This window comes from Schistocerca gregaria, chromosome 2, assembly GCF_023897955.1.
Source record: "Schistocerca gregaria isolate iqSchGreg1 chromosome 2, iqSchGreg1.2, whole genome shotgun sequence".
Lineage (NCBI taxonomy): Eukaryota > Metazoa > Arthropoda > Insecta > Orthoptera > Acrididae > Schistocerca > Schistocerca gregaria.
This window is the reverse complement of record NC_064921.1, coordinates 869,387,927-869,414,629: the sequence shown is the minus strand read 5'-3', so window position 1 is coordinate 869,414,629 and position 26,703 is coordinate 869,387,927. Positions and strand designations below refer to the sequence as shown.

Below are 26,703 nucleotides of genomic sequence, written 5' to 3'. Positions count from 1 at the left end.
TTCCGCAATATATTCAACGGGACGTCAAATGTCCCGCTTTTCCGTAATCAGCAGTGCCCTTATCTTTTTTGATTCATTCTGTATATTTATTTTTACGTCATTTTAGTGTCATGGACATAGTTTTTAACAGTCTCTTGAGTCTTGCTTTGTCTGGAACGCAAAGATGGAATAAAGAAGCATTATTTTGGTCACGTGTTAAGGAGGGGTACGAACAGAAGATTTTCCTTAATCATGCTCAGTGCCAGTTACTTACGCGTAAGCTTCGCGATTCGTGTCGATCATTTGCTACTGCAGAAATGACGGACGGATGTAACAAGTTTTCGTTAAATAACGTGATATTGCTATCAATGTTCAATTGTATTTGTAGTTACGAATTATTCACTTTTAGATGGCATGAATTTGCAGTAGATGCATCCGACACAATGTCTTGGGACTATTACAGACAACAATACGTAGGCACAGTTTCAACATTGGGTTCGGTAGAATTTACGTTGTCGTTCAATTTTTTTTCTATTGAACGCGGAGGGCTTGCCGATGTAATGCAGAATATAAAGGAAAAACGCACTTGTTGGCACTTTCTGCGAGAACTTGTAGCAGCATAACTTCCCTTGTAGTACGAATAACTTACAAACAGAGGAAGATAAACGTATCGCTGCAGGAGGAGGGCTGCTTGCGTTCCATACCGCAAAACACAATAATTCTTTCCATTCAATGGACTGCACTGCTCCTCATGAAACCCCTTTGAGCAGGAATTCACATGTTCTGGGACAAAATAAGAGTCGATTTTAGTGAAAGTTTTATCGCCGTGCACATGACATGCTCAGTCAGAACTTACAGGCGCCAAGCATGTATCTGTGATTGATTGCATCAAATCAAAAGAGCTTAAAGCTAGATCCGGTTGTAGATACATATTTCAATCTTACCCAGGGTGTTCAGTGCAAACTAATGTCTTCGGAACACTCGTGGGGAAACAGCGGAATTAAGCTAGATATATGCCGGATATTTTAAAATAGCAAAATACAGATTGTCGCCTTTTGTGCAGATAACTGATACCAACTTTGGTGAAAAATATTAGGTAATATTCGAACTAAGAGGTTTGTCATTGCTGCCAGGAGTTATCAAGAGTTATTGGTGTGTAGGAATCTTTGAAATCTTAATTTCTGTCTCGGAATAGGTCTCCTTTATTGCTAATATAGTTTCTTGAGAACAATCACTTCTTTGGCTTCATTTCACATAAAGCCAATTGAAAATGTCTTCCAGTTAAATTGAGATCTTGGAAAGAGCCACGATTTCAGCTACAGAATCAACTGAGGAGTTAGAAGTGCTTAAAGAAAAAAAATTGACAACATGGCCAAACGTCATATTGAAGTAGCACGACCCTCCTGAACAACAATCCACGCTATTTACTGGAGTTTTCTCTCCATCCTTCACGTACTGTGTGAGAAAAGACGGTGCAACTCGGTCATTATTTCGTGTTCCGACAGCGAAATTTCAGGACTGCAAGCTCAGTCCATCAATAATGAATTTAATGACCCAAATTTTTTCCTTAATCCACAAGTTTTGTCAGTCCCAGTGAATGTCGACATGATCAATTATCATTATGAACTTTCTTTCATTTGCAATTACATACATTTTACCATTTTCGAATTGAAGCGTAATTCATCACATTTCCAATAAATATCAGTTATCTGTCTGTGTATTTCCATAGTGTGGACCTTTGGAGGTCACACGCTATATTACACTGCGAAGCTAACACTTGAAGGGATCGTTAATTTTGTTACACGTTTTTAAATCAGACAAATAACTGACATGCTTGGTAACTGTTAGTCGTTCTGGAGCCAACGGCGAGGAAGGTCTTAAACAGTGCCAATGTTGAAGGCAGAATAGGAAGGCTTTTTGGATAAAAATGTTCTTTGTTTTTGGAATGATTCTCCTAGTTCGTTATTTGCTGGGTAAAACATTTTATTTCTTAAGGAAATTTTTGATGAGAAATAGCACATGCACTTCTGTGTCATTAGGGCTTCTGTTGGCCATCCCTCAGCTACATGATCTCAAGATGGATACCTACCAATGAAAGGGGGAAATTTATGAGTGCGTTCATGGGTAAGTGCAAATTTAACTATTTTGGTAGCATTATTTGTCTTCTAGTATTAAGTGTGTGGGAAATTGAGCTTCTCATCACCTGAATTGGAGTTATAACTTGTAAATATAGTGTTTTACAGTTCCTATTCCTGGCTTCTATAGGTTTTAGAGGGGACTTCCCACATAAAGTTCTGACATGGAACCCATGTTGGGAAGTATATACTGTCTGGATATAAAATAAGTTTGAAGACTGGATCACTTTCGAACCTCTAACCTCACACTACACTGAATAATGGTAAGGCTGCACAAGCATGAATCAGATGTGTGTTCCAGATTATCTGTCTATCACGTACCATTTTTTTGAGACAATGTGTATGAAAGCATATGCAGCAGAAACTCCTCATGCAAGGAGCAGCAGGATCACCACATGGAAAAGCTCCTGTAGGGCATACATGTCAGAGCTCATTTAGCTGCGTGAATGAACCTAAGCAAACATCTTTTTTTCAGTGCTTAAGCTTCGAAATTTATTCGTAAGATGTGAATAAAGAGCTTTAGCTCTTGGGGACAAAACAGAGGAAAAGCTTTTCCATTGTCTTGAGTTATGGCTTCAGCATTAGAGAAATTGTTTGAATAAAGAGAAGACCTGATTACATTGTGAAATCAATAGCTTATAAAATGTGAAGGCCGGTCAGCAGTACACTAATGTTTGCAAGAGCGTAGATATGGCTTAACTATCAGTGTTTGTACACCGTGAAAATAATATTCTTCTAGAAATATGCTGCTTCTTCCATTTTTAGAAGTGACTTCTTTTTCTTCTTTCGCCGACACACAGTCCCACAGCAATCTCAGGGTCAGCGAGGTTACAACGGATTTGGCAATTTTAGTATTAGGGATGGCCGGATGCTGGTCCTGTCGCCACCTCGTACCCCCCAGGACGGAATCAGTGTACCCCAACTGTCTGCATCTAGTGTAAATCGTGGGGACGTGTTTCAAATGTCTGCGATGCGTGTAACTGAGGTGGAATGTGGGGACCAGCCTGGCAGTCACCTAGTGGGATGTGAAAAACAACCTAAAAACCACATCCAGGCTGGCCGGCAAATTGGCCCTCATTGTTAATCTGCTGGGCAGATTCGATCCGGGGCCTGCGTGCCTACCCGAGTCCAGGAAGCAACGCGTTAGCGCTCTCTGCTACCCTGGCGGTACTTGTAGAAGTGACTCAAAAGTTTAAATTGTGGTGACACATAACTTTCCATTACAAAAGACCTCATCAGAGTTCATTAATATGCAATAACTGAGCGTGTGAGAGTTCAATTCCACTTCTAATTAAAATTTATATTTCAGTTGCATTTGGTTAACAAAAATAATCAAAAAATTAGTCTACTATAATAGAAGTTCCAGGATGTGAGTGGCTGTCGTTTGCTCATAATTGAAATGTAAAACATCTATGGTTATTCATTGAGAAAAAGAAAAATTATAAGGTAGATTTTTGTTCAGTGAGTACATTATAAGTTACATGCCAGTGTTGGTATGATTTACTGATTAACTGTTCTTTCCTAAAATTTACAGGTAGTTCTTTGGGTGCTGCATTAACCTTTCCTCTCTGTGGGATGCTCATTCATTTTTTCAACTGGCAGGCAGTGTTTTATGTCACTGGTACAATCGGAATATTATGGTTCATCAGCTGGTGGTGGCTTGTGTATGACAACCCAGCAGAACATCCTACAATTAGTGAATCAGAACTGAAACGCATCCAGAATGCTATTGGAGACAGTGTTTCTGAAAAGAAGGTGAGTATTTCTGTCACACAAAAATTAGCAGTATCAGGAAATACTACAGCACATCTTAGTTTAATATGTTTCTCCGCAAACACCATTGCGAAGGAGAATCTTCAGGGATGGATAATCAGCCAAATTATATATGAAATGGTAGAGGCAGCCAATATAGGGTACTTTGGTAAAGTATACTAACAGTCAGCTCTAACTAAAGCTTTTGTACTCACATTATCATCAAATTTAATTCTACAGAACTTTATTTTAAACAAAATAAAGGTAAGTGGGGAGCTCTTACTTAACAATTGATGGAACAGTATTGGTAAGAACATTAAATATGTGTTTTATATTTATTTTGATTCTATATTCATTTAATCCAGTTGGTGCTCAGATTTCTGTGGCCATTCTACAACAAGCACATTCCCACTTAGTTCTGTGAATTTCATGGGATATAATGAATCCTTTGTTATATGCAATACAAAACACAAGGAATTTGTACGACCATATGATTATTTTACTCACAATGTTGCTGCTCCATTATGCTGTTTTACATAGTGTCGAAATAGGGTCCGTTGAACACATGTCCTGACGTTTTCAGCTCGTAGGTGACTGAGACAGGTGCATTTTGAAGCTAACACGCCTCTTTACCTAGCCCTGCAGCTAAGAACACACTGTGGTTTAGCATTGTCACGAAAAATTGGTCACACCACTTATCCACTTATGGAACCCACCTGGTGACTGTTGTTGCACATCACTGTCTTCTTACTTTACACTGTAGTGCAGTTTGTGGATGTAAGCTTGTGGACAAATCATACACAAAATGGGGAGTATACTGAAAATTTGCTCTTTCTTTTTTTTAATTTTTTTGTGATGGATTTCAACTTTGCCACCTTGAGTTTTCCCAGGAAACACAAAGAACTTGCAAAAAAAGACAGATCCATATATCTTTGTTCACTCATAACTTGAAAAGGCTGTGTGTTTTGTAATGTCATGCACCACTCAATTAAGCAGAACTAAATTCCCTACAGTGTTGATTCCAGTGATTTTTCTTTGCATGGTGATTCATTTTTCATGAACTGCACATTGAAATAATGAGCAGCAAAGCACTTCCTTTCTTTGTTTCACTCACTCACTCACTCACTCACTCACTCACTCACTCACTCACTCACTCACTCACTCACTCACTCACTCACTCACTCACTCACTCACTCACTCACTCACTCACTCACTCACTCACTCACTCACTCACTCACTCACTCACTCACTCACTCACTCACTCACTCACTCCCTTCACCCTTTCACTTTCTCCCTCTATTTGTGTCTCATGCTCTCTACTCAAACCTCTGACTATACCCATACTTCGGCTGTTTTTAAGCCCTTGCTTTCTTCCCCCACTAGCATTGGCTATTGGATTGACCTTGGGTTCACAAAGTCTCACAGCCTATTTTTGTTTTGGTGCACAATTCAGTCCTTAGCTTGGTTGTTTTGAAAGATGGTACTGGGAAAGAAGAAAAAGAAATGAGTAGGTTGGTGGAGCACTGAAGAATGGAAGTTCATAAACAGAAATGAAAAAAAGCTAAAAATAACTTTTAAAGTTTAAAAAGAACAGATGGTGTTGGTATATATTACAGGAAGAATATTTCAATAATAATTCATGACAATATATGTAACATCGAAAGAATAATGTGCAAAAACGTATTCATCCCCAGGAGAGCCCTGTCAGTATGGGGCTCTGCCTTATTACTTGTCAAACTAATTACTTCAAGAGAATCAGCTCACTTGCAACTGGACAATCTAATTGACTGTGGTTGAAGCACAGTGTAGAACTATTGCATGGCTCATAGCAGTCTGCAGGGGGTGGCTGAACATGAAGCTGTAAATTAAAGATTCCTAAAAACATTTACTAGCATAGACAACTTAGTGGAAAATGGAGTTGTGACATGACATTGTGCCATTCTCTATCACAATGTCATAGACAGGGAAGCAGCTATCAGCCTGAAGACTACACCATCAAACAGTAGTCCTCTCCTCCATGTGAGGAGCAGGTAACTGCAAAATTTTGTAGGAGGAGAGAAGTCTGGTGGAGTGGAAATTGGCTGATGAGGCATATAGGTAACAGATTAGCCAGGTAAGTACAAAATATTGCTGTATTTGAAACTGTAAGAGTGTCTGGTGTAGAGTAGGATTACATCAAGAAACAGGGACTTTCAATATTAGTCCTCTGGCAGTAACTTCAAGGGACAAGCAGGTTCCAAGAAACAGAATGTGGGCCTTAGTTTTGATAGTGGAAAGGCATGGTTAAGAAATGTGATGGGGTTCGTAATGGCAAGAGAGGGCAGTCTGGAATGTTAGAAATGGAGGGAGTGGCAAAAATGAGAAGCAGAGGGTGGAAAAAGGTAGAAAAATGGAAGCAAAACAAGGAAAAATTTGGAAAAAATTAGAAACTCATGTGAAAATTGTGAGAAGAGACAATGGTTACAAAGAGGTAATGACTGGGTAAGCGTTTATCGCCAGAAAAGTGGCCTATATAATATAAAACAATGATAGAAAAGAAAAATTGCTAGGTAAATTCGTGAAAAGAGGCAAAATTTTAAAACTGTGTAAGCTGAGGAGAAATTAATGAGAAACTATACACTACTTTCCTGGGCAAATAATGTAGGATATGGCAGTAAAAGTTGATCAGAATAGCTTGGCGAAAAATAATTGCACAAAATGTGAAAGAATTGTGTATAAACAAGTTAAGGGGAAGGTGAGAAAGAAAATGACTGTCAAATGGTAACTGGAAAACATATAACATAAACGGGAGAACCACCTGTGAAACGAACATGTTGTGTACCAGCTGTTACATAAACACTGTTTGGTCCTTGCATTGGCATGACCACCACCATGTTATCAGTTAGGATGAATGGACATCAGCAGATGGTGTACATCAGAAACACAATTTCCTGTTGCAGAGCATGCTCTACAGCATGACAGTCATGACCTTGGTGCCTGTTTCATCACATCTGCCATCTGGATTCTTCTCCCAGACAAAAATTTATCAGAACTTCGCAGGTGGGAACTAGTGCTCCAATGTGTCCTTGTTTCTTGCCACCAACCTGGCCTTAATTTACTCTAATTTCTTCAGTCTCAGCCTTCCTTCACAGCAACTACTCCCTTCTTCATTTCATTTCATTTTAGTTTTGTACATCTTCCATTTTCTGACCTGTTTCTCACCATCCCCCTACCACCTCTCACATGTAGTGGACTTAGCTTTTCACTCTCTCACACATGATGTTCTAACAGTAATCACTGTCTTGCACATCACCCTGTCTTCCACTTTCAAGCTCTCAGGTTTTCAAATCTCATCCCGTGCAGTTCCCAACACTCGGTCTTTCCTTTTCATCCTGCCTGGTACATGCCCCTGACTTGTATTTCTGGGCAACTTTTCTGAAATCTACCCCTTTTGATAAATCTCTCCAGCCCTTCACCCCTCTTCCTTCTCTTTCAACTCATGCTGGAAGGAGCTGCCAACTGGTTCAGAGAGCTTGCATAAGTATAACCATCTTTCACGTGTGTGTACTCCTGCTGCCGCTTGGTCAGTAGATTTCTGTTTTTGTCCAACCAATTACACTTGGTCTAAAATTGACCATTTTCACTATTTTAATGTTGATAATGTATAGAACCCTATTCTAACAGACCAGGTTATTAGGCTTGCTCTGACAACATTAGGGAGTCCCCCTGTAAATTTTTGAGATGTTGTCAATTTAAGAAATAGCGTATGGTCTGGCGAGTGCTCACTTTTAGAAATTAGCTGAAACTACTACTACTCGTTGAACATGTGTACACTGCTGTCTTTCTGTTGGATAATATGTTGAATAGATAAATTTTTGTATTTCTTTACACCCAGGCCCATGGTCCCCTATTGCACAGGGCCCACAGCATTTTCTAGCTCTTCCTACCTGTCTAATCCAGCACTGATGAGAACAGTACTAGATTCTCTCAGGAGCAGCTCAATGGAGTGTTCCAAAAACAGGTTGAATAATTGGAGAGGTTTATGGATAAAATTAGGAACATTAATGTGCAAATTTGAGTTAACAGGAAGTGAGAAGGCAGAGTGAGTTACCCTGCAGGTGGATGAACACAGGTGACTAGATGTTATTCTGAGGAGGCTTTCATCTGAGTTTATCTGGAAAACTCTAAGAATTTGACTGCTGCCATCAGGGTAGATACAAATTAGAGGAAGTAGATGACTGATGCAAGTGCAGGAAAGCAGAGTTTATCCACAGAGATAAAATGTTACAGATGTGGATGTGTGGGCCACATTTAGAAGCAGTGCCGCCAGCCACAATGCTATCAGTGTAGCGTGGTAGAGCACTGAGTGTTGAATTGTAGGAACAGGAAAAGGTGAATGAAGATGTGGTAGGGGGATTATTTTTAACAGAAACATGGCTGTAAAGCCACCAGATGGCATTCTTATTCAAATTCAGTGCTACAAAATGTATGCAAAGGTGGAATTTTTCGGATTTTATTGGACATGGTGGCTCGTGTCAGTGGCCTTTACAAATTTCTGCTTTTGTGTGTGTGTGTGTGTGTGTGTGTGTGTGTGTGTGTGTGTGTGTGTGTGTGTGTGTGTGTGTGTGTGTGTGTGTGTGTGTGTGTGTGTGTGTGTGTGTGTGTGTGTGTGTGTGTGTGTGTGTGTGTGTGTGTGTGTGTGTGTGTGTGTGTGTGTGTGTGTGTGTGTGGGGGGGGGGGGGGGTGGGGGGGGGGGCGCGCGCATTCCTGTCTTTTTTCCCCCTAAGGTAAATCTTTCCGTTCCCGGGATTGGAATGACTCCTTACCCTCTCGCTTAAAACCCACATCCTTTTGTCTTTCCCTCTCCTTTCCTCTTTCCTGATGAAGCAACCGTTGGTTGTGTAAGTTTGAATTTTGTGTGTGTTTGTGTGTGTGTCTATCGACCTGCTGGGGTTTTGTTTGGTAAGTCACATAATCTTTGTTTTTAGATATTTTTCCCACGTGGAATGTCTCCCTCTATTATATTCATATCATTAAATTATTTAGCACTTACATTGCAGACCTATACACATTCCCTGATACACTTACACATGGAATAACTACACATAGAAACTAAAGATCAAGCACACACAGTAAACCCAGCAAAATATCACCCCATAACATGCCTACCAACAATATACAAAACATTAACTTCAGTCATTACACAGAACTTAATGACACATACAACACAGAACAAAATTATAAATGAAGACCAAAAACGCTGTTGCAAAGGAGCACGAGGATGTAAAGAGCAACTGATAATAGATGCAGAGGTGATATACCAAGCTAAAACTAAACAAAGGTCACTATACTACGCATACATTGATTACCGAAACACTTTTGATAGTGTACCCCAGTACAAATATTAGAAATATACAAAGTAGATCCTAAATTGATACAGTTCCTAAACATAGTAATGAAAAACTGGAAAACCACGCATAATATCCAAACAAATTCAAATAATATTACATCACAGCCAATACAGATAAAGTGTAGAATATACCAAGGAGACTCATTAAGTCCTTTCTGGTTCTGCCTTGCTCTGAACCCAGTATCCAACATGCTAAATAATACAAATTATGGATACAATATTACTGGAACATACCAACGCAAAATCACACATTTGCTATACATCGATCTAAAACTACTGGTTTCAACAAATCAACAACTCAACCAATTACTAAAGATAACAAAAGTATTTAGCAATGATATAAATATGGCTTTTGGAACAGACAATATAAGAAAAATAGCATAGTCAAGGGAAAACACACTAAACAAGAAGATTACATATTGGATAACCACAGCGACTGCATAGAAGCAATGGAAAAAACAGATGCCTATAAATATCTAGGATACAGACGAAAAATTGGAATAGATAATACAAATATTAAAGAGGAACTAAAAGAAAAATATAGACAGACCAACAAAAATACTGAAAACAGGTTTGACAGCAAGAAACAAGACAAAAACTATAAATACCTATGCTATACCAATATTGACCTACTCATTCGGAATAGTGAAATGTAGTAACAGAGACCTAGAAGCACTCAATACACTTACACAGTCACAATGCCACAAATATAGAATACATCACATACATTCAGCAACAGAATCATTCACATTAAGCAGAAAGGAAGGAGGAAGGGGATTTATGGACATAAAAAACCTACATTATGGACAGATAGACAATTAAAGAAAACTCTTTCTAGAACGAGCAGAAACTAGCAAAATACACAAAGCAATCTCTCATATAAATACATCAGCTATGCCATTGCAATTTCATAACCACTTCTACAACCCTTTAGATCACATAACATCAACAGATACGAAGAAAGTAAATTGGAAAAAGAAAACACTACGTCAAGCACCCGTATCTTCTAACATAGCCACACATCGATCAAGACGCATCCAACACGTGGCTAAGAAAAGGCAATATATACAGTGAGACGGAAGAATTCATGATTGCAATTCAGGATCAAATAAACACCAGATATTACAGCAAGCATATTATTAAAGATCCCAATACCACAACAGATAAATGCAGACTTTGCAAACAACAAATAGAAACAGTAGATCACATCACAAGCAGATGTACAATACTAGCAAATACAGAATTCCCCAGAAGACGTAGCAAAAATAATAAATCAACACCTTGCCATACAACATAAACTAATGAAACAACATGTTCCCACATAAAAGTATGCACCACAAAGTGTCCGGAGAACGATGAATACAAATTATACTGGAACAGAATCATAACAGATAAAACACCACCACATAACAAACCTGACATCATACTCGCCAATAAAAAAGAAGAAATTAACACAATTAATCGAAATATCCATACCGAATACAACAAATATACAGGAGAAAAAACTGAAAAATACATGCAACTGGCTGAGGAAGTCAAAGACATGTGGCATCAGGAGAAAGTTGACATCGTATCAATTATACTAACAACTACAGGAGTCATACCACACAATATCCACCAGTACATCAACGCAATACAGCTACATCCAAACGTATATATACAACTACAGAAATCTGTAATTATTGATACTTGTTCAATTACCTGAAAGTTCCTAAATGCAATGTAACATATACCATACAGTTAAAAGGACGTCACGCTTGATCAAGGTCTGTGTCACTTTCCATTTTTAACCAGACTTAACATCTGAGACAGGAAAGAAATAATGATATTGGTGATAATAAAGTAAAGGATGTATTGTTAAGAATAATATTGATTAATTCAGCACATTTAAGGCCTCTCTCAATATCAGAAGTATTGGAGAGGATAATGAAAATGAGGATATTAGGGTGAAAATGACAATGGCTGCTAGAAAAGGAGAATTTTAATAGAGAACTCTGTAGCAAGGGGGAGGGAAAAGTGCTGGTGCAGGAAGGGTCGACAAGAGTGAGCTGCAGCCAACAGTTGCTGGAAGTTACTTCATATGTTGACATATCAGTGAACTTAAAACGAACAATGCATTTTAAACATTAACCATTAGAAGTCTACTTCTGTATATTCATGAACACTTCTCAGTTTTTCTGCAGCAATGTATGATTACTGCTGAGTTACTTGATTTGCAAAACACCCAAAATAGTGGAAGATAATGCTTGTATCGTCACAAGGATTGTAATGGTTCCAGATAAAAATATTTATTATTTTAAGGATATTCAATTAGAGTAGATCATAGACATTTATGGATCTGTTCAACTAATATCTTTTGAACAAATAATGATATAGGTTTAGGGGCAACTAAATTAATGAAGTTCTGTAATATTTATTTATCTATCTTCAGAAACTCTTATTCATTTTGTGCTAAATTCTTGCGACAATATATAACAATCAAAACTCATGCAGGTATTCCAGGGGTGTATAGTTTTGTGGACAAATTCACCAACAGTATTCCCTATGGAATAATCTTTTTAGTTTGCAAGCTATCCTGAAATGCTCCTCATAGTAGCTGTAAATCCATTTTTTTACATATTCGTTGTATGCTTGTATACAGTGGAAAATTTAAGAATTGTCAGAAAAATCATGTGGTAACATTTGACCAGCCAGTCTATGTGGAGTTACAGCAGGTGAAAGAAAGTCAATTTTGAAACCCTAAGTTTTCAAATGTCATCATAAGACTTCATGGGTATCATCTAGTATTTGTTCAGACAGTAACATCTTCACAGGAACTTTTTAACAGTACATAGAGAAGTCAATAAACCAAGCGAAGCAGTAACAGTAGTCCAGTAGGAAGGCAAAAAGTAACATTTCTTGCGTAAATATCAGAGGAAATAATAAAATCAAGCAATGGAAAATCCAGGATGGAATACTTACAGCAGAATGATGCAGTGAACAAATAAAAAAATCATGACTATCACAATTTTAGTTAATTTAGTCTACTTGGATTTAATATAGAAAGAATAAACACCACACATTCAAATAATTGATACACCTTGATGGGCAATGAATAAACCACTTTGTGTGGATGCACAATGACGTCTGACCTCCTGCAGGAACATCAAAGTAGTGAGCATGGAGGACGTTGATGGGGGCTGTTGCTAGGTGGTGGCAGGTGGGTATGTGGGTTGACTGAGAGGCATGCCAAGATAGTTTGTGCAATTGTCAGAAGCACTCTGTCCAGGTGGCAAATTGGATAATGGTGCTGCCTAGTAAGCACATTCTGGCTTCGGATCTCGGTTCAGCACACATTTTCACTCATCACTGCTGATTCTGCATAGTGTCCCAATGCATCTTAAATCAATAGTCTCTTGCCTTCCCTATCTTTTCCTTTCTTCCCACTCCACCTTCAATTTACAGAAAATTAATGTAGAATAATGTTACTTTAAAACTGATTCTTTTCCAGTTATCAGCAAATTATTGGAGATGAGATTTTCTGTGCCTTATAACCTTTTTTCATATTTCCGAGGAAAAGTGGGAGAACTTCATTGTCAGAATCAGCAATCCAAAAAAGTCAGTTCACGAATTTTCAGAATCTCTCCAAAATTTTCCAGATAAAATCATGATTTGTGTGAACTACTATCATAGTTATTTCTGTGTTTGATGGATCTGGCTTGTCTGACGTGGAACAAACAGTTTTTAGCCAAGAATGATACTATTTTGTTATAAACAAAGACTAATATCTGATACAATATTACTTTATCAGATCTGAAATGTAACTACACAAATTTCTGTTGCAGCTTCCAATTCCATGGTCCAAAATTCTTACAAATTACCCACTGATTGTGAATAATTTACTTCAGTGGGGATGTATATGGGGAATGTTCACTATTCTAACACAAGCACCTACGTATTTCCGCAATGTTCATGGATGGAGTGTGCAGAAGGTAATTCTATAAGCTTTATCCCTTCTTCATTTTATGCTATACCTATAAAATTCAAAATTTATAACGTAGCACTGCAAAATAACCTACCATGTATGTGGTCAATAGGTTATTGTGAAACAAACATAAAAGATGGGTAATCAGCATTTCTGACTAGCTAATTGTTAAAGATCAGGAACCAAAATTGTAACTTGCCTTTCACAGTCACTTCTTTCAGTTACTCCATGTGAGTTCTCTGTCAGACTAATTTGAAGCTTAAACTTGCTTTAGTCTGTTATTCATGTGAACAGTTGCGCATTTCAAACAACCTTTTTGTTATTTTAAAATAGTATGCATGACTTGAACCCTGACAACTAGCTTTTATGTGCACTGTTCGTGTGCACTCAACTGTATCAATTGGATGATGCCAATGAAAGTTATGTCCCCTGAATTTAGATACTTTTTCTGGCACACTGTTTAACATTTCACAAACATTCTACACATTCTATACTGTGCTAAAAGCAAGTTTGTGGGTTTTCATATTGATAAAATAAAATATTTTCAGATTATTTTGGATCCAGAGTGATGTCTCCTTATGAGAAAATGAGTACAAATATATGTTAACATGCTTGTGTTATGTGTATCAACAAGACAGTCTGAGTGTTGGTGATGATGTACTAGACAAAATGTGACTTGGTGGAACTGAACTAAGTGAAAGAGAGAATTGTTTTATAACACCAGGAACATTGCTGTCTTCATGAAATGAATGCTAGGATGACTTCGGAACAACTTCTTGTGATGTTGCCCAAAAAGTGAATGCACTGTAACATCAATGCTTGGAATTTAGAAACTGTAGTTCCAACTCTAACAGTTACTTGATGAAATGAAACTATAAAATTCCAGAGACCTTTTCAAGCCTCAAACAATAAGATGCGGGGGGAGGTGATGAATGAAAATTTGTAACGAGGCCAGGTCGGAATCCCATCCTTGGTGCAAATTTTCATTTGTCACTTCAGTCTGCATACACACCACTTATTTGATTGTTCTTTCCTGTATTTTAGAGCTTCCCTCAGTGTTAATGGTTTGCTTAGATGCTATTCCATCATTTTTAAATACTAAAGATTTTCCTAAAATTGCAGTTGTTTTAGTTTTATTTTCATAAGGCAACAATAGCATAACTATTTTCCCCAAGTGTATGTGGGTCTTTCATTTGTGATGTAATGAAACTATTCTAGAAACTTTCAGGAGGCTGGCTACTTCTTCCATTGAACTTTTTTTATAGAAACTTAACAAATTGACTTACACTGTCTAAGTGCATATTTTTTGTTTCTTTAGGTTGGCTTTTTCTCTGGTCTTCCTCATGTTTGTCGAATGATTCTGGCCATCTCAGTTGGCTACCTGTGTGACCACTTACAGTCAAGTGGAAAACTGTCAGTTACTAATGTTCGAAAGTTGGCTGGCTTCATAAGTAAGTAAATACTCCCTTTTATGTTTCCTGGATGTAGCTAGTATTAGATTTATTACATTTGATCTTTCAAGCTAGTTTGTATGCTGATGATGAAAAATTACACATGCTGAACTGAGAAAAACTCTGAAGCAAAATGTTAGTGTTGAGCAAACCCAAGGGTCCCTAGAAACCATGCAGTGGGTTACTGTCTGAATTTTTTGTAGCCAAATGAAAAATTGGAAACGGGCAAATGTGTATCAGACTGATCAGTGTAAGGTCTAGTTTTTCAAAAGATTGAATTGTTGGAAAGTAATCAATATAATTAAGGAGAATTACTGATTTAAGGTAAAACTGAAATATTTTGTGAACTGCTGCTATGAAATGTCAAAACGTTCATCTCTTAAAGACATAGGTGTTACACACACAAAAAGTTACATTGGTGAAGGAATTGTGAAATTCTTTTTCTCATGCTGAAAAACCTAAAATAAAAACCAAATTACATCATAAACTGAAACGTCTTTGTTTGATCTTTACCTATAACTCTGTTGTCGTAGTAGTAGTAGTAGTAGTAGTAGTAGTAGTAGTAGTATACTGATTGAATATCAATTGTATTTCATAAAAAAATTACAGCAATCATTTGCTGTAATGGTTTTGCACATCATTATAAGGCACTTCAAATTTTCTCTAATCTATTTTATTTCTTTCAGACCAATCATTTCACTAAAAATTTACCATTTTTAATTTTTAGTCTTATAAATATAATTCATTAATTATTAGTCACACATACCATCATAAAGGAGATTATTCAGAGATGTGGAGTGGGTTTATTCAGCTAATACAAACTGTGGATATTTACTGGCCACAGAAGACTGACCCTTCTTATTGGGTGCATTTTCTCTGGCTTTTCAACAGACATTCAGAATATTGTTGTTGTAACTTGTAGTTGGAGTTGACATCAAGAAATGCTGCTCATCTCACATTTCATATGATGCCAAGGATCAGCAAAAACCTTTGGTTTGTCTCCTGTTATGAACAAAAGATTTTTAAAGTGGAATTTTTACATGCCAATTTCACATTCAGCACCAAATTAGTCTGGTGCAACATTTGTTTCCCCAAGGATAATAAAACACGAGGAATAAAGAGTTCACCAGCAGTGACAGCACTGCCCTGGCTCGCACTAACAACTACTGCCACACAGAGGTGTGCTACTCAGTCACTGCTGAAGTGCAGATTGTTTATGATTTTTACTGTTTCTGTTAATACATGTTAATAAAATGAATAATGGACTAGATCAATCTGGATGCAGTCTATCAAGAGGGCATGTATAATTTAGATTTAAAAATGTTTGTAATGGAAAAAGAACTGACGTTCTGTCTCGATGCTGGGCATTTTGTGCTGGATGTGATGAACAGGATTTGTCTGGGCTGACACCAGCTATATATTTTGAAAACAAAACTAAAATATCTGCCGAAACATCAGAGAAAATGTTCCTGGTGACTCGTAGGAGACATCCCTAGTAGATGGAAATTTACTTCATTTAACAAGTTATAACTATGAGTAGGACTCAACTTCCAGGCTAGACCAAGACTCGAACTCGGAACCTTTGCCTTTCATGGGCAAGTGCTCTGCCAAGCATAACTCAGGATCCGTCCTCAGAGCTTCAATTCTGCCAGTACCTCATCTCCTATCTCCTACCTCCCACCTCCTGGACTTCACAGAAGCTCTCCTGGGAACCTTGCAGAACTAGCACTCCTGGAAGAAAGTATATTGTGGAGACAGCGGAGCCACAGCATGGGGCATATTGGCAGATATGAGGTACTGGCAGAATTAAAGATATGAGGAGGGTCGCGAGTTGTTTGGGTAGCTCGATTGGTGGAGCACTTTTTCCACAAAAGGCAAAGGTCCTGAGTTAGTCTCGATGCGGCACACAGTTTTAATCTGCCATAAAGTTTCATACCTGTGCACACTCTGCTGTGGAGTGAAAATTTCATTTTGAGTAGGATTATTAGAAAGAACCATTCCAGAATTCACACAGAATAATTTGGAAAAAATGGAAAAATTATACCTGTATTTACAGAAAAATAAAGCCTTATGAATGGTTTCTTGTGTCTTCCCTTGTTAGTAATTTCATATTTTTTTAAAAAAAGAAAGAAAAAACTGGCAGCAGTGCTAGAAATAAATAGAAGGCTCATGTACTATTTACCCTAGAGTGAATAAAAAATATTGGTGTGTAACTAGCTTCAGATTGAATCAACTATACATTTAAATAAAACAGAAAGAAACTTCCACATGGGAAAAATATATTAAAAATAAAGATTCCAAGACTTACCAAGCGGGAAAGCGCCGGCAGACAGGCACATGAACACAACACACAAACACACACACAAAAATATGTCTGCTTGTGTCTGTGTATGTGCGGATGGATATATGTGTGTGTGTGTGTGTGTGCGCGAGTGTACACCTGTCCTTTTTTTTTTTCCCCTAAGGGAAGTCTTTCCGCTCCCGGGATTGGAATGACTCCTTACCCTCTCCCTTAAAACCCACACCCTTTCATTTTTCCCTCTCCTTCCTTCCTTCCTGACGAAGCAACTGCCAGTTGCGAAAGCTCGTAATTTTGTGTGTGTGTTTGTGTGTTGTGTTCATGTGCCTGTCTGCCGGCGCTTTCCCGCTTGGTAAGTCTTGGAATCTTTATTTCAACTATACATTTATTATTTCAAGTCTATAAAAGTTTGTAGCAGACATAATAGATTAGTAAAATGTAGACTTTCATGGCCAGAAATATCATGTCCATTATAATTATCCGGGCTGTTATGCCATGGTTGGTTGATGAATTTCGCCTCAATTCCAAACGTTGCGTCTCCGACTGCGGGAGACATCTTCAAGGGGGTCCGTAGGTCAATGTAAGGTCCAACACACCCACTGGCTTGCTACTGACTGAGCCAGTGGGTGTGTTGGACCTTACATCGACCTACGGACCCCCTTGAAGATGTCTTCCACAGTCGGAGACGAAACTTTGGGAATTGAGGCAAAATTCATCAACCGACCACGGCATAACAGCCCGGATAATTATAATGGACATAATGGATTAGTACCATCAATGACTACATTTCATGTTAAATAATATAAGATTTATACTATTTCTTTCTAAGTTTAGTTTTGAATAGTGAGCTATTTCATTGTATTTACCTTGCTCATGTTTCTCTGTTGCCAGTGAACATTGTGCAAGGTATATTCACACTGGGGCTAGCATTCTGTGGCTGCAATTCAGTTATGGCCACTATTTGTCTCACAGCAGCTCTGGCTTCGAGTGGAGCTGAATCATCTGGAGCTTTAGCTACATACATTGACCTAAGTCCCAATTTCGCCAGTAAGTACCGTATTTGGGAATAACAGTACATTTCATTGCTATAGCAACTGTTGACCATTATTACACTGTGCTCCACAGGTCTTATCATGAAGCAGAATCTTCAGTATCACAACATATGTTAACAGAAACAAAAACTATCAAGGCTAACTGTGTAGAATGTATTACATATATTTTGCTGGTATTTATAAAAAGAACAAATATTTTAACATTTGAAAAACCGTTGCTTCATTAAATGTGAAACAATACACAATGCATCCTTTAGATATTACCCACACCCATACTACAAACAACTCTAAACAAAAATAAAAGTTTGTGTTAAATAACACCAATTACATAAAACAAATCAACACTATCTCTTATTAAACTACCCAAAAATACCGGCATTATTGCACAAATACTCAAATTCTATGAAAAATAATGATTTTGTTATTATGTCAGCAAATTGTTCTTTAGGGTCTACTTTTGAAACTGTAATTTCACCAGCACTAATTCTGAAACAAAGATATGCTTTATATGAATATGTTCCACTCATGACTGAAACTCAGGATTCTGAGCAATGTGGATAGCAAATTCATTGCCAATCTGGAAATTTGGTGTTGCTTTCAACTTGCCCTATTCTGTAAAACAAGACTAATCCAGGATTGGGGAGTCCCAGAATACACAGCCCTTATGTTGAGTGGCCTGCTCGAAGATCACCACCATAATCAGCATCACTACAACATTCTAAAACCTCATATTCAAAATTAGTTTTGGAAACAAGTGCATAATCTGTTTTGTGTCTGATACATCAGAACCCTTTTAACTCTGATTTGTTGGATCTTCAAGATTTATTCATAATACACTGGCAGCATATTTGCTGAATTTTCAAGATTTGTTGATAAAGCAGTGATTGCATATGGAACATCAGGATGTGTCCCACACATCAGAAACTTAAGTGTTCTAACAGCTTGCCTATTGGGAAATAGAGCTATGATGACTTACTTCTGTAATATTACCCTTTATAACAGGAGTGACTACAGCCTTACAGATGCTCATGTTAGAGAACTCTAGAATTTTCTGTGTAATGAGTTTTCTTAAATATTTCCTCCTCCTTGTTAGTTTTCAGACCTAAGAAAACGATACAGGCACTTCAGTAATTTTGAATTTTTCTCTTAAATGACAGATAATTCCTTCAAGTTCCAGTTTGCTGCTAGCTACAACCAAAATCATGAACATAAAGTCCATCTTCTGAAAATACAAGGGTCGGGTTTCCTCCTCTGGAAACCCAATTAACTGAGGTGATTACTGAGCTTCATTCCAACAGTGAGCAGCCTGCTTCAGACATAGTATTTTTTATCCAAATAACATTCTCTCTGATCCACCATCATATCCTCCAGGTTGCTGCATTTATATGGTTTCTTTCAAATCACAATAAAGTAAAGCAACTGAAACATCAATTTGCACAAGGTTCATGGCCTCAGTTGAGGCAACACTGAGCAGTGCTTGAATAAGTCATTCTAACCACAGGACTAAAGGTTTGGTCATAGTCAACTCTTCTTCACTCTGAGTAACCCTTAATCAAAAATCTTGCTTCGAATTTACTGACTGAGCCATCAGTATTTATTTTCTCTTTGTACACCCATCTGTTGGAAAGGCATTCTTTCCAGGTAGTAGTTCAACCAGATTCCATGTCTAATTTTCTTCAAAAGCTTTTATTTCACAATCCATGGCTTTGGTACAGAAATCCTTTTGGACAGATTTTATGGCTTCACTGTACTTTCCTGGTTCCTGGAAAAATATTGTTACACACTTCATATAATCTCAAAAGTTTTGTGGAGGTCTGAGAGTTAGTCATGCAGATGTGGTAAGGCTTTCTCATTAGTCTTCCTGATCTACCTCATGAGGGTCTTCATCTGTGTTAAGCAAACTGCCATCCTTAACATTCTCACTATCTATTAGAGACTGGTCTTGAGTCTGAGATACTGAATCATGATAAACATTCACTAGCAAAATTAAATCTTTCTCGCTCTTCAGTGGCTTCTCCCTTAAGGTGACATCTGGTGATATAATGACTTCATATTTCTCTCCACAAAAAATTCTGACTTTCATTGTGATCATATCCAATAAGAACTCCTTTCACTGCTTTCTGACTGACCTTCTTCCAGTGTTTCAGGATACCAATATAGCAGATGGAGCCTACGGCCTGCAGGTTCCAGTGTTGTCTATCACTAACTCCTCTCCCCCCCCCCCCCCTCCCCCCCTCTCCACCCCTCAACCATCCACCCACTGCGGATCTGGAGGTTAGAATAGGCCCAAGACATTCCTGCATGTTGTAAGAGGTGACTAAAAGGGGCCTCACACTTTTTGGTACTAAGAGTTCAGGTCCCAATCTATGGTTTGACTTGCCACTTCCCAAATTCTACAGAAGTGGGGGCCTTACGTGGTGCACAAGTTAACCATAGTGCCCTTGGATCTGATCTCCTGAATCTCTTGTCTTAGCCTTGCATCTCCACCTGCGATTCAACTATTTGAACGAGGGCACTTTCTGGGGTATGTCATCGTCTTCCGTTGCCTCCTGTCCTCTTTTGCCCCCATGACAATACTGGATTTCTCTGCACCCAATATCCAAAATGGTATCCAGTCCATTGTGGTGGGGCCATCATATACCCATTTGGTGGTAGCCCCATGACAACACTTCTGAATGATAGCACTGCTGATGCCTGAGCTGTAAGCTCCCACGTGTGCCAAGGAGTAGATGCCTGGCTTCATGGGGCATCAGGATTTCTGGCAACAGCCATCGTGCTGGTTGGCCTTGGCTGTGGCTGGGTGTCACCCATGGGGAAAGCCACTGATCGGAGTGGGTAGCATCAGGGCGGATGACCGGCAATGAAGCAACTAAGTCTTTTCTTGCTGGTGACCATATGGCACCAGCAGTCTCTAAGAAGGGAGAGATGGAATACATTGCTGACAGGTATGACTCTAAATTGTTTCCCTCCCTTGCTACACCATAGGAGGAATATAGGGCTACAGAACGGAGAGGGCCATTTTCACCTTGGGCTTTAGTCTGTAGCAGAACTGATGTAGACTTCTTTCTACATATGAAGCCTCAATCTTTTATTGAACACCTTGAGGATAAGTTTGGGGCTGTGACAGCACTGTTAAAGATGTGAAATGGTGCAGTCTTAATTCAGACAGCTTCCCAGCCCAATCCCAAACCTTACTCACCTGTGACAAGCTGGGTGATACTCCTGTTTCCGTCACTTCCTATAAAAGCCTCAACATGGTCCAGGGAATCATTTTCCATTGCGTTCTCTTCTTGCAGTCTGACAACAAGCTCCATGCCAATTTAGAATGGCGGGCTGTTCATTTCGCCCAGTATGTTTGCAGGGGACCCAAAAACAACAGGGTTGCTACTGGTGTCTTCATCTTGGCTTATGAGGTTTATTCATTTCCTGAAAAGGTCAAGGTGATAGTTTACCGCTGTGACATTAAACCATACATCGCTCCCCCTATGCAGTGCTTTAAGTGCTGGAAATTCAGACACACATCTCCCACTGCACTTCCAGCACCACATGTTGAGAATGTGCACATCCACTGCACCCAGTTACTCCCGCCACCTCCCACTTCCATCAATTATGGAGAACACCACCCCCCTGCTCACCAGACTACCCAGTACTCCAAAAGGAGTGAAAAATCATGGAGTAAAAGGCCCTGGACTGGTTGACTAACACAGAGGCTTACGTAAATTTGAAAGATTACACCCCATTTGGTCGACATTGACATATGTCGCAGCTATGTCACCATCTCCGTCCCAAGTTACAGTGGTTCCTTACTCTGTGCCATGAACAGTGGGCCCTCCAGGCCACCAGAATACATCTGCCCCCTTGGTGGTAGGGGGCAAATCTTCCTCAGTTGCTTCCAAAGCGCCTACTTCGGGAGCAAGGCCTCCCTAAACACAGGGGACATCAGTCCCTTCCCCAATGTTGGAGAAGCAACAGTGACCTCCAGCTCCTCTCATGTGGAAAGGGTCCCTTGGGTTCCTCTCTCCAAAGGTCTCCACCCTCACCAGTGGCTCAAGAAGCCAAAAGCTGCTGGACAAAGAGTTTCATGGTCATCGTCCATGCGTGAAGCAGCTTCAGAGAAATCATCCCAGCAAGTCCCTAAAGAGAGGCAAGAGAGCAAGCAAACTAAGAAAAAGTCTGCTAAGAAACAGGACCCCTCTGGCCCCAACACCACCACTCCGTCAATTCTGCATCTGAGGATGCGGTGGAGATTGTAGTGTCCCCTGCGGACCTGGATCCCACTGATGCCTCATCCACCATATAAATGGCTACAAATACTCAATCAGTGGCAGCAGGGGACTCTGAGGCATAACCTACCTCCTTTTGAGCTTCATGCCTTCCCAGCCTCATTATAACGTCATCTTCTAGTAGAATTGCTGTGGTTTTTTCAACCACGTGGCTGAGCTATGGCAACTCTTAAGCTTTACACCTGCTTTTGCATTGTCTTTCAGGAAACCTGGTTCCCGGAAATGCAGACCCCCTGCTCTCCATGGCTATAGGGGATATTACAAGAACTGTAGTGACTATGTAGTGTGTCAGGTGAAGTTTGTGTCTGTCCTGAACTCAGTATGCAGTGAACTGTGCCCCTTCAAACCCTTCTTAAAGCTGTGGCTGTCATGATAAGGACAATGCAGGAAATAACTGTCTGCAATGTATATCTTTTTCCAGATGGTGTAGTACCCCTGAACGCATTGGCTGCACTGATTGAGCTACTCCCTAAACCTTTCCTACTTTTGGGAGATGTTAACGCTCATAACAACTTGTGGGGTGGCACCGCGCTTACTGGCCAAGGCAGATGTCAAAAATTTGCTGTCACAACTCGACCTTTGCCTCTTAAATGCAAGTGTCCCTACACATTTCAGTGTGGCACATAGCACATACACTCCTGGAAATTTAAATAAGAACACCGTGAATTCATTGTCCCAGGAAGGGGAAACTTTATTGACACATTGCTGGGGTCAGATACATCACATGATCACACTGACAGAACCACAGGCACATAGACACAGGCAACAGAGCATGCACAATGTCAGCACTAGTACAGTGTATATCCACCTTTCGCAGCAATGCAGGCTGCTATTCTCCCATGGAGACGATCGTAGAGATGCTGGATGTAGTCCTGTGGAACGGCTTGCCATGCCACTTCCACCTGGCGCCTCAGTTGGACCAGTGTTCGTGCTGGACGTGCAGACCGCGTGAGACGACGCTTCATCCAGTCCCAAACATGCTCAATGGGGGACAGATCCGGAGATCTTGCTGGCCAGGGTAGTTGACTTACACCTTCTAGAGCACGTTGGGTGGCACGGGATACATGCGGACGTGCATTGTCCTGTTGGAACAGCAAGTTCCCTTGCCGGTCTAAGAATGGTAGAACGATGGGTTCGATGACGGTTTGGATGTACCGTGCACTATTCAGTGTCCCCTCGACGATCACCAGAGGTGTACGGCCAGTGTAGGAGATCGCTCCCCACTCCATGATGCCGGGTGTTGGCCCTGTGTGCCTCGGTCATATGCAGTCCTGATTGTGGCGCTCACCTGCACGGCGCCAAACACGCATACGACCATCATTGGCACCAAGGCAGAAGCGACTCTCATCGCTGAAGACGACACGTCTCCATTCGTCCCTCCATTCACGCCTGTCGCGACACCACTGGAGGCAGGCTGCACGATGTTAGGGCGTGAGCGCGAGACGGCCTAACGTTGTGCGGGACCGTAGCCCAGCTTCATGGAGACGGTTGCGAATGGTCCTCGCCGATACCCCAGGAGCAACAGTGTCCCTAATTTGCTGGGAAGTGGCGGTGCGGTCCCCTACGGCACTGCGTAGGGTCCTACGGTCTTGGCGTGCATCCGTGCGTCGCTGCAGTCCGGTCCCAGGTCGACGGGCACGTGCACCTTCCGCCGACCACTGGCGACAACATCGATGTACTGTGGAGACCTCACACCCCACGTGTTGAGCAATTCGGCGGTACGTCCACCCGGCCTCCCGCATGCCCACTATACGCCCTCGCTCAAAGTCCGTCAACTGCATATACGGTTCACGTCCACGCTGTCGCGGCATGCTACCAGTGTTAAAGACTGCGATGGAGCTCCGTATGCCACGGCAAACTGGCTGACACTGACGGCGGCGGTGCACAAATGCTGCGCAGCTAGCACCATTCGACGGCCAATACCGCGGTTCCTGGTGTGTCCGCTGTGCCGTGCGTGTGATCATTGCTTGTACAGCCCTCTCGCAGTGACCAGAGCAAGTATGGTGGGTCTGACACACCGGTGTCAGTGTGTTCTTTTTTTCATTTCCAGGAGTGTATTTGGCCATTGATCTCTTGGTTTGCAGTCCTGGCCTTCTCACATCTACCCACTGGAGAGCACATGGTGACGTGTGTGGTAGTGACCACTTTGCCATCTTCCTGTGACAGCCTCAGTGTCAGTTCCATGGATGCCTGCCCAGATAGCCTTTAAACAAGGCTTACTGGGAAGCCTTCACCTCTGCTGTGACTGCTGAATCTCCCCCACATGGTACCATCGATATGGTGGTTGAGCAGGTAACTACAGTGACTGTTTCTGCAGCGGAAAATGTGATCCCTCGTTCTTTAGGATACCCCTGGTGAAAGACAGTTCCTTGGTGGTTGCCGGAAGTCATTGAGGCACTTTCGGAGTGTTGGCGAGCTCTACAGTGGCATAAGTGGCTCCCTTCCCTGGAACACCTCATAGCTTTTAAACAACTCTGTGCCCGCATTCGCCAGCTTATCGAACAATGGAAACAGGAGTGTTGGGAGAGGTACGGCTTGACCATTGGGTGCCCTGTGTCACCTTTCCAAATCTGGGCAAAGATCAAATGATGAGTTTTTGTGTACCAGACCCTAACAGGTGTTCGTATTGTTGGAATAAATGGCATGTTCTCCCTATCGATGCAAATGTGATTGCTGAGAACTTAGGTGTACTCTATGCTCATGCCTCTCTGTCGGAGAATTACCTCCCAGCCTTTTGCTCTCTCAAAAGGAGGATGGAAGGGAAAGTCATCTCGTTCACTATTCGCCACAGTGAACCCTATAATGCCCCATTTACAGAGTGGGAGCTCCTCAGTGCCCTTGCACATTGCCCCAACACAGCTCCTGGGCCAGATCGGATCCACAGTTAAATGATTAAACGTTACTCATGTGACTACAAGTGACATCTCTTCGTGATCTTCAACCGGATCTGGTGCAATGGTGTCTTTCCATCACACTGGTGGGATAGCACCATCATACCAGTGCTCAAACCTGGCAAAAGCCCACTTGATGTGGATAGCTATCAGCCCATCATCCTCACAAACGTTTTTTGTAATCTGCTGGAACTTACGGTGTGTCAGTGGTTGGGTTGAGTCGAGTCCTGGAGTCACGTGGCCTACTGGCTCCATGCCAGGGTGGTTTCCACCTGGGTCCCTAGAGTCTGTCATCCGAACAGCCTTTTCCAGACATCAACATCTTGCTGCTATCTTCTTTGATTTATGAAAAGCGTATGACACCACGTGGCAAGATCATATCCTTGCCACGTTATATGAGTTGGGTCTCTGAAGCCCGCTCCCAATTTTTATCCAGAATATCCTGTCACTTAGTACTTTCCATGTCCAAGTTGTTGCCTCCCGTGGTTCCCAGTCCCCTCCCCTCTCCCCCCCCCCCCCCCCCTATCTAGGAATCCATGAGAATGGGGTCCTGCAGGGCTCTGTATTGATTGTATCTGTATTTTTAGTGGCCATTAGCAGTCTAGAAGCAGCTGTAGGGCCATCCGTCTCACCCTCTCTGTGTACAGACAGCTTCTGCATTTCTTACTGCTCCACCAGTACTGGTGTTGGGTGAGCGGCATCTACAGGGAGCCATCCACAAGGACATGGGCTCTAGTTCACGGCTTCCAGTTTTCAGCTACAAAGTTGTGTGTTATGCACTTCTGTCGGTGTTGTACCATTTATCCAGGACCATAACTTTACCTTACTGACAATCCCTTCACTGTAGTGGAGACATCAGATTTTTAGTACTGATTTTGGACATCAGACTGCATTGGCTTCCTCACCTTCATCAGCTTAAGCGGAAGAACTGGCAGCACTTCAATGCCATTTGTTGCCTGAGCTACACGAACTGGGGTGCAGATTGCTCTATACTGCTGCAGCTCTACAGAGCCCTTGTTCAGTCCTGCCTTGACTATGGGAGTTCAGTTTATGGTTCAGCGACACCCTCAGCATTGTGTGTACTCAACCCAATGCACCACTGTGGCGTTCAACTAGCAACGGGAGCTTTTAGGAAGAGTCCAGTGACGAGTGTCCTGGCGAGCTGGAGTCCCTCCATTACAGGTCAGGCATGCACACATTTGTAGTTCTCCTGTGCATCCAAATTACTGTCTCCTCTTCCCACCCACAACGGTTAATCTCTCACATTGGCGGTAGAGGTGAGGGCTTACAATTGCAATTCACATCCGATCTCTTCTATCTTACTAGAGTCCTTGGCTTTACCAACTATACTCAAGGTCCATTCGCTTACACCCCCGTGTACACCTAGGCTGCTGCTTCTCTTGGACCTTTCAGATGGCCAAAGGGACTCAGTTCACTCTGTGCCTCTCCGGTGTCACTTCCTCTCGATTCTTGACATGTACCAAGGCAATGAAGTGGTTTACACTGAC

The 26,703-nt window shown here is 40.9% G+C and overlaps 1 protein-coding gene across 2 annotated transcripts in view; it reads left to right on the top strand.

Moving 5' to 3' along the window:
* Window positions 1-26,703, top strand: part of LOC126335259 (sialin-like) — a 138,350-nt gene that overhangs the window by 89,205 nt on the left and 22,442 nt on the right. For both annotated transcript variants that reach the window (XM_049998303.1, XM_049998302.1), the window contains exons 4-8: window positions 2,019-2,103; window positions 3,649-3,869; window positions 13,080-13,226; window positions 14,538-14,670; window positions 17,861-18,016. In XM_049998303.1, the coding sequence (XP_049854260.1) occupies window positions 2,019-2,103; window positions 3,649-3,869; window positions 13,080-13,226; window positions 14,538-14,670; window positions 17,861-18,016 (742 nt within the window). The remainder of the gene's footprint in view (window positions 1-2,018; window positions 2,104-3,648; window positions 3,870-13,079; window positions 13,227-14,537; window positions 14,671-17,860; window positions 18,017-26,703) is intronic.